The sequence below is a fragment of the Electrona antarctica genome, assembly GCF_951216825.1.
Source record: "Electrona antarctica genome assembly, chromosome: 23".
In the NCBI taxonomy this organism is placed as follows: Eukaryota; Metazoa; Chordata; class Actinopteri; order Myctophiformes; family Myctophidae; genus Electrona; species Electrona antarctica.
Genome location: NC_136804.1, coordinates 24,502,586 through 24,511,898, shown reverse-complemented (window position 1 = coordinate 24,511,898; position 9,313 = coordinate 24,502,586). Strand labels below are relative to the sequence as shown.

The 9,313-nt window shown below is 42.8% G+C and overlaps 1 protein-coding gene across 2 annotated transcripts in view; it reads right to left on the bottom strand.

Moving 5' to 3' along the window:
- The window catches only part of syt1a (synaptotagmin Ia), a 157,055-nt gene that overhangs the window by 58,454 nt on the left and 89,288 nt on the right, over positions 1-9,313 (bottom strand). The window contains exons 1-2 of one of the 2 annotated variants that reach the window (XM_079493805.1): positions 1,561-1,879; positions 910-1,082 (exon numbers count right to left, since the gene is read on the bottom strand). In XM_079493805.1, coding sequence (XP_079349931.1) covers positions 910-942 — 33 coding nt within the window. In that variant the 5' untranslated portion in view covers positions 943-1,082; positions 1,561-1,879. Of the gene's footprint in view, positions 1-909; positions 1,083-1,560; positions 1,880-9,313 lie in introns of those variants that run through there. The other variant, XM_079493804.1, reaches the window with a different exon arrangement.

The following is a 9,313-nucleotide window of genomic DNA, read 5'->3' as shown; positions in this document are numbered from 1 at the left end:
TTTTTTTTGCTTTTTTTCCCCGTGCAAAGCAAAAAAGCAAAATATTTTAGGCCAATAAAAACATATATATATATATATATATATATATATATATATATATATATATATATATATATAAAACAAATGTCTCCCTCTACGCCCCCGGCTGCCAGACTAATGGCTGTGTCTGTGATGACCAGCATTGTTTTAAAAAATTCCAAACACAATGTGTTGATTATATTTTGTTTTTAAATAAAGAAACAATAATGAATCAATCTGCCATCACAGAACAACACTAAATAACAATGAAATAATAAATTGAAGCAATCATTTTGGGGGAATTGTAACACAACGTAAAAAAATACAGAATACAGAACAATACCGAATAGATTTGAGATCTATACCTACAGGGAGAGTCAACGATAAGGACTGAAATAATAGCGTTGATCAAGAAACAGGAGGCAGAGCTACACAATAAAGTACAGAATTGGAAGAGATTTTTAAAGGACCACTTCACCACTTCTCACCTACCTTCATATAATTGGTCCTCACTAATGTCCACCAGTGACATCATCGATGGCGAATCCAATTAAAGCTAATAGAAGGTTCAGGCTTTCTATTCCTAAAAAGTTGCAAAGCGATACTGGAAGCCATCGTTCTCATAATAATACAAAAATCGAAATATCTATTTTAAACAAAAAAAAGATTTAATTTCAAAACGATTTTAAAAACCTTTCAAAACCTGATGTCACAGGTTTCGGAAATGCCCACAGCCCTCGAGACACAGACTCAGTAGGAAAATAATTGTGGTATTTTATCATGAACATTAGTGAGGACCAATAATATGAAGATAGGTTGAAAAGTGGTGAAGTGGTCTTTTAAGTACAATCTGCTACTGTTTATCAGTGGTTTAGTAGTCACTGTCTTTACCTCGGTTTTGGCTCCGTCGTTGACGTCCATCATGTTGATGGCGTTCTTGCCTTTGTCTTTGCCCTTCTTTTTGTTTTTCTTCTTGAATATCCATTTTTTGCAGACACAGAAGCAGCAGGCCAGCACCAGGATGATGGCCACGAAGGCAATGGAGACGATGGCCCACGATGGCACTGTGTAGGAGGAGGCAGGCGCACGCACGCACGCACGCACGCACGCACGCACGCACGCACGCACGCACGCACGCACGCACGCACGCACGCACGCACGCACGCACGCACGCACGCACGCACGCACGCACGCACGCACGCACGCACGCACGCACGCACACACACACACACACACACACACACACACACACACACACACACACACACACACACACACACACACACACACACACACACACACAAAAGTCACTCGCCGCCAACACCCCTATCTGGTGTCTGAATTGTGTACTCCAGGACCGCCAGTATATTCATTCTTTATGAAGGACCCTGTTACTTTGAAAGCCGTTTCACTCGGAAACCGAGAAGCAGGAAGTGAAATATCGCTATGTAACAGTTTTTATATAAATGTAGTGGAGTAAATGTACAATATTTGGATGCAGAATGTAGTGGAGTAGAAGAAAAAGTATTCATGCATTCGTGCCTTTGCTGTCACGGCTCCTACGCTGTGGAACAGCATTCCCCTTGCTGTTAGGTCTGCCCCCTCCGTTGAGAGTTTTAAATCCAGACTCAAAACATTTTTATATTCACAAGCCTTTGATTCCCCCTGGTGCTCCTGATAGGAGATGTTTGCCTTGTTGCTCTTAACTGCCTTTTAATGTTTTGTTTAATGTCTAAAAGGTTTGACTATGTCAGGAGGTGGTTTCCAAGTAGGACCCAAAATGCGAGGAAGTCAGAATCTTGAAGTGGAAGTTTAATTAGACAGAGGTTTGCAGGAGAGCAACACTATCAAATGAACAGACTTTGAAACTCAGGATACAAGACAATAATCCAACAGAGACCACAACCAAACACAGGGTTTAAATAGGCACAAGATTAACAGGACACAGGTGAACTCAAATCAACAGAAGGATTGGCTGGGGAAAACAAGACACAGGTGAAACAAATAACCAAAAATCAGGGAAGGTTAGACAAGGCAGGAAACTACTACAAAGGAGGACAGGAAACACAAAATCATCACTTCAAAATAAGATTCAAGAACACCATATCATTACTTCAAAATAAGTTTCAAGAACAACATACACAACACACGGAAGGCAGATCCTGACAGACTATACCATTGTGCGTTGTTTTTATATTTATTGTCTTATACTGGTGTATTGTATATTGCACTGTACATTGTATTGTTTTCTCTGACCTGTGAAGCACTTTGGTACAATGAGAATTGTTTTTAAATGTGCTATACAAATACATTAGGGCTGTCAGAAGTCAGAACGAATTTCACAATATGAATGAAATTTGAAAAAAAAAGAAAAATGATTTGATTTGATTTGAGTAAATGTACTTAGTTACTTTCCACCACCACTGCCCCCATGACGTGCTAGGGCAGGGCAACACCTCACTGAACACCCCTCAGCCACTTTAGTGGAAATAACACATACATGTATTCTGCTCTCGCCATTTGGCAGTAGGGCCGTGACCAAGTCAACGATGCAGAACCACTGAAAACAGGGTTATGTGCGGTTCTGGCACACCTCACTCTCAAGCGCACTCGGGCCACACCACTGTGCACGCCTCGCATTTCATGTCAAATCATTCAGAGGGTATGGGGTCCATTCTTTCAATTCGTCCAGAAATTGAAACCTTCTCTGCTTGAGGATGTGTGAGGTCTGCTGGAGTGTTGATTTGAAGGTCTGCTGTGGTTAGGGATTATGGATGTGACATGCACTTGCACATGTACCGTTTGACGGATGTTTTGTCTTGTTTTGTCTCTGTATTTGTATGCTTTTTGATAAACAGCTATAGTGTAGATTCTGTCTTAACACAGACATTAAATGCCATTGACAATGAATGGAGAATTTACGTAATATGTGTCTGAGCAAATCGGCGGTTTGTCGGTGGGAACCCTTGGCCAATAAGGGACCACCATTCTTGATGATGATGTACGATGATTAGAGCGCCCCTCACTTCACTTTTATTTTGAGTGGTGTAAACCACTCCTACAACTGGCTTTGTTAGTTTACGTGTCTGTCTGTCTGTTCGTACCAAAAAATGAGCATGGTTGCTATGGTCACCCAGTTCACACGGGTGTGATTTCATTACGTCAGACATTACGTCAGACCACAGCTGATCAGTCTATATAAGACCTTACACCACTCAGTTCACACGGGTGTTAAAATCTAAAACTTGACTTGTTATTGTGAGTTTATTAGATAAAGCTGTCAATGTTTCCGTTATTACTCAAACTCCCGATTTGAATGCTTCTTTTAAAAAAAACAATGTACAAATTAAAAAAACAACAACAAAAATATCATTCCTATCGAGCTTGCGAGGTAATGGAATTCCTCGTCGGCACAATTACTTTAAGTTCTCTGAGGCTTCCGTTTCATCTGTTTGTTTTAGTACATTCAGTTCCCTCCATGGTTTGCTTGTGATTAGTCGATGTGATTTCTTTGGGCAGGTGGTAGCACTTCAACATGGAACCACTACAATCAAGTCGCTTGTGTTCTGTTGGCACTGCTTTACTGTATGCGATATCTGAGTGAAAATATTTGATTAGTAGTTGGAAGCCTTCCTAGTCACTGTTTGTTCTGAATGACTGTGACCCTTAACTAGTATGGGTCAACCGGTGTGACGGTCCAACGTTGAGAGTTACACCGCTCAAGAGTACAGCAAAGACCCCGGCCAGCTGCCAGGCACGCAAGCACACATGCACGCACGCGCACACACGCACACACATGCACAGCACCTGACAAACCAGCCAGTTTGGCACAATAACCCATACACTTTCCACACGCTGTGCATGGAATATCCAGAAACACACAGACAGGGCAAGTGGGTTATTGAACATATCACAGAGACGGTGACGAACCCAGATGGGCTGGAAATAATGAGGATGGAAACTCAGCAGCAGACAACCCTGTTCAGGAGCGGACCACAATCACCGCTTCACATCAAATAGCTGGCAGTGAGCCCACCACCTCCTTTCAATCGAGTGGGCCAATTTTGTGAGCATATTCTGATTCAGTCCATATTTATTCCACTGAAACAACGGTACATAGACTACTGTTGATAGCATAACATATGAACATGATAGTGGTGGGAATCTTTAAAGTGCTTTGGGGCAGCTCTTGAGAAGAAGAAAAAAGGCCTCAACCCTATGCAATGCGTCATCCCAGATCACAATGGTGTATTTATTTAGAGTGTAGCCTACTACAAATGGAACCAAAGGACCCATTTATAACAATAAACTGTGAGACTGTACAAATGGACTCTTATGGGTCCATTTGGTTGTATTTGTACACTCTCAGGTAGCCCATTCTCCAAACCATCATATATGGCACCTCACGCACAGCTGTCAGTTGCAGTGTTGACATAGGCTTGGCAGTTATAAAGAAGTCCTGCGGTAGCCTGCGTGGGAGGTCCGGGGTTCCGCAGACCAGAATCCCTTGGTGAAATAACATTGGCACGTGACGCGCTTGATAAAGACTAGTGGGTTGTTGTTGCAACTTGCTGGCTGCAATGCTATCCCAATCCCATTGGCTGAGCTATCCCATTGGCTGAGAGGTCGGCTAGAGGCAAAAAGTGTCTGGTTGCCTAACTTGTTGGCTGCGCGCGACCGTTTAGACGATGGGTTGTTGCTGGCATTAAAAGTGTCTGGTTGCCTAGAGACGAGGCAGCCAATCAGGACGCCAGGTCGTGACTACGGCATCATTGACAAATTGGTTGCGGAAGCCCTTTGGAGAGGAAATAGACCAGCTCTGCTTCGCAGCTGGTAAAAAGATTCAGTGTATGACAGACTTTCAGTCCTGCTGTGAAGACTTTATCTAAAACAAATAAAAGCAGAAGAAAGCCCTTCAGAAGAGAAACAAATATTACAGTCCATCTCCTCTTGGTTTTGGCTCAGCAGCATTCAGCCACGGTCCGCTCACCGTGGACATGAAAAATCAATGCTCCGTTGTGACAAAATCAATAAGCACTCTCCTCCAAGGAAAAAAAACTGATGCTCTAAAATAACTTTAGGATCTACAGCTTCGGCCTTTGCTTGGAGTGTTGGAAGGGGTTAGGACCCCTAGGTGGGTCCCAAAAATGAAATGAAAAAGTAATCAACAAACTAGCAAAAAAAAAAAAAAACTGGCCAAACATTGGCCAAGTTGTCAAAATAATAATATGGTAACATCAACATGTCATTGTTCCGACCTCCCATTATATTATTAGTCCGACCGATTACTAACACAATCCGAAACCCTAACCCTAACCCCAGTCTTAACCGGCCACGTACTGTAGGTTGCTAACTCTACCTCAGTCTTAACCGGCCACGTAGGTCGCTAACCCTAACCTCAGTCTTAACCGGCCACGTAGGTCGCTAACCCTAACCTCAGTCTTAACCGGCCACGTAGGTCACTAACCCTAACCTCAGTTTTAATCCCCGGTTCAAATGTGATTATTTTGGGGGGGGGGGGGGGTCACAGCCTGAAAAGGTTGAGAACCACTAAAGACGTATGTTGTGGACTTCATTATTGTCTTGCACTCCGTCCGCGCGCACGCCGCGCACGCGCACACGCACCCACACACACACACACACACACACACACACACACACAAATATACGCACAGAAAAGGCTTTGCACAAATGCGCAAGACACACAAACAAACATAACTTAAGGAGCCTATCTTTTAATGGAAGTGTCGCAGATGTGGCAGGTTCATGTTTCAAGCCTGAAAGCCTTAGTGATAACCAGCCTCCCCACTGAGGGACCTGCAGAGCAGTGACATGTTTTCAAATAAAAGCTCCGATACACAAATTACATGTTGAATGGATTAATATACTGTAGCATGCCTCCAAATAAACAGGCCTATATCAAACAGTGGCATTTTGGTGGTGTATTTTTTGAGGGGCCTCCTATGCACAGCTGTCTGGGATTTGGGTAAACACAAACATTGAAGATCATAAAAGTGAAGACGGAAAACTGAGGACGCAAATTGTGATTGGCCCTGAATGCGATGATGTATGATGATGTATGATTGATGAGAGCGCCGCCCCTCACTTAGTTCACATGGGTGTGATTTGTTTTACAACGCCCAACAGCATTGTACATATAGGCGCCGCTATGGTATGTTACATCTAGCTTTTTTGAGGGGTGCTAGCCCCTCCCATGCCCAGCTTTGTGTATTTGTGTGTACCACATTTGTGCTGATTTGATTGGCTGATCACCCCATAGCGATGATTTGATTGGTTGAGCACCCCATAGCGATGATTTGATTGGCTGTGAGAACCCCATAGCAATGATTTGATTGGCTGAGCAGTGTACGTATTGAGGATAAAAGGTGAGGACAGAAAAGTGAGGACGCCACAAGTGATTAGCCGGATTGGACTTGAGGATAAAAAGTGAGGACACCAATTGTGATTGGCCGGAATGCGATGATGTATGATGATAAGAGCACCCCTCACTTCACCCATTCTGGGCGGGAACCTCTTTTGGTGTTTTAAGCATTATGTTATACTTTAGCTGTTGAAAAATAGCAGATCTACAAGCTCATAGCGCTGCACCTTGTGCCACGCTACGAGCTTGTAGATCTGCTTTTTTATCGTGAAAATGTGCCTCAAATCTTTGAATATATATTATTTCAACATATTTTCAGATGGTGGTCGGCGATATGAAAATGTTTGAGAACGACTGACATACAGAAACATGGGTTTTTCAGAAAACTGTCAGGATTTAGAAGACATTGTAGAATCGTCCTCAGGTCAAAATGGGTTAACACGGGGGTGATTGTTTTGTACAGTATTGTACATACTGTATGTTAGATCTAGTTTAAGGGGCACTTGCCCCTCCTATGCCCAGCTTTCCGGGTTTGTGTGAACACAAACATTGGCTTGTGGGCTGATCACCCCATAGCGATGATTTGATTGGCTGAGCAAAGTAAATATTATAGATAAAAGTGAGGCAGAAAAGTGAAGACGCCAAAAGTGATTGGCTGTAATGACTTTTGTGATGACTTGTTTGGCCTAGCACGGAAAACGCTTATGTCAATGTTTTGTTGTATTACAGTCTGATTAAATGGCGTTCGGCCAACTGCTGTAGAAATCAATGTATTTAACTGTTCAATGAAAGACACTTTTGTGTGTTCCTTAATTAAGGGAACCTGAGTCCCAGAAAGCAATGAAAGCAATTACAGTGTGCCTAGAGAGAGAGAGAGAGAGAGAGAGAGAGAGAGAGAGAGAGAGAGAGAGAGATTGTCACATCACAGTTTTACAAGTAAAAAGTGCATGGGTGAAATGTGTTTTTGTGCAGTTGCCATCGTGTCATTTTTCCAAGAAAAAAACCAGGGAAGAAGAGAGAGGGGGTCAAGGCAGGTTGAGCACTTTTGCCACCAAAAGTACAACTTACAAGTAAAGTGTTTCAGATATTTAGAAGAGATTTAGAAGAGAGAGAGAGAGGAGAGAGAGAGAGAGAAAATAATGTCAGCATGTGAAGCTAGAAGCGGAAGGTGTTTGCGAATGCTCTAGTCCAGTGGTTTTCAACCAGTGGCACGGGGACCAGCAGTGGTCCTTGAGGGGGTTCCAGGTGGTCCCCAGCTAAATGATGGAGAGTTGGTAACCAAATGGACCCTTATTAGATCTTAAACTGTTGAGAGTGAGGAGGAAAATTTGCAGAAGCAGACAACCTGCAACACTCCAAATTCGAAGAGTATTAACAGTTCTACTGCGAAATCGATTTACCCGCATTTTAATCAAATATTCTACGCTGCCTAGATTGTTTTATTACCTTTAGATCATACGCTGAAGTATCTGGGCTTTTGATCGGCGAAAATCCGCTTAAAATAGGTTCCCTGGTGTCTTGCGATCAATCGCACCACCCGCCATCTTGGTACGCCACAAGCCAGATCAGAAGCCCTAGCAGCCCAGCGAATGTGTCGATTTCCGGTTTCGAGATCATAACATGAAGCTCTCTCCCCCTGCTCCGCGGCAGAGACGGACTTTCTTTTTAATTTTTAAAATAGGGCGATTTAGACACATAAAACAAATAGCGGGAATGTCGTATTATGCAGCGGCGGAACACTGGATCAAACAATTAGCGGCAATCAAACAACAAAGGAATCGCCAGCACACAATACATTTCCTTTTCACATGGTTGATTTAACTCTGACCAACAGACAACGGATGCGTTTCAGCCAGATGGGCCTTCCTCAGCTTTGTTGTCACTCTTGAGAGCGTAAAATGAAATCAAATGGACCAAGAGTTAAATCATTGTTAAACATCTGCATTATTTAAGTTACAAGAAATCTACACAATTAGAGAATGTAGAATAATTGTTATTTTGATCAACGAGTGTTGATCAACGTATATCTCTCCTACCAACATCAATACAGCATGGAATTGTGGCCAAAATCCAATCCGACGACAAAACATTTGTTTTGGGTCTGAGAGGCCAAATCTCATCAAACGGTGGTCCATGGCTCAAATGCCTTATAAATAATGGACCCTGATATGAAAAGGGTTAAAAAAACCCACTGCTCTAGTCATATTTCTGCATGCTACTGTACGTCGTCATCGTCACAAAACCATCATGGCACAGCGTCGGCCAAATGTGCCGGCTCTCTTCTCCATACCAGACAATGAGACACCTTTGCTTCAGGGGCTGTGAATAGCAACCAGTGGCAGCTAAACACTGTCTCTTCGTCCCAGCGTCTTCAAGGACACAGCAGGGGAGCCTTTTGGCTCAGGCTTAAGTACCATGCACTCCCCCTGAGAAACAGCCTCCTGATGAATGTGCTTGAAGCTCTGTCTGGAACCCTGCATGCTCTTTATCCAAACGCTGACTAAAATGTATCTGATGCAAGACTGGAATAGGGTGTATTACAATTTAGGAATTTTTAGCAGACGCTCTTAATCCAGAGCGATTTACAGTAAAGAAAGAACAACACAAGGTAATACATCAAATGCTTAGAAATAGTCATCTAGGATCATAATTAAACTAAGAACATCTAACAGTAGATTCACTAGATTATCTGTACAATGAAACTAAAGTATACACGTGACTATAGAATGCTATGTCTACAAACTCTACATAGATATTTAAATGACATATTTTAGCCTTTGCATACATCAAGTGCTATAGGCTAAGGTGGAGTCTGAAGAGGTGAGTTTTCAGACTACGATGGAAGATTGGGAGTGAGTCTGTAGTTCTAATTGCAATGGGCAGTTCATTCCATAGCTTGCAGGGAGCCAGAAG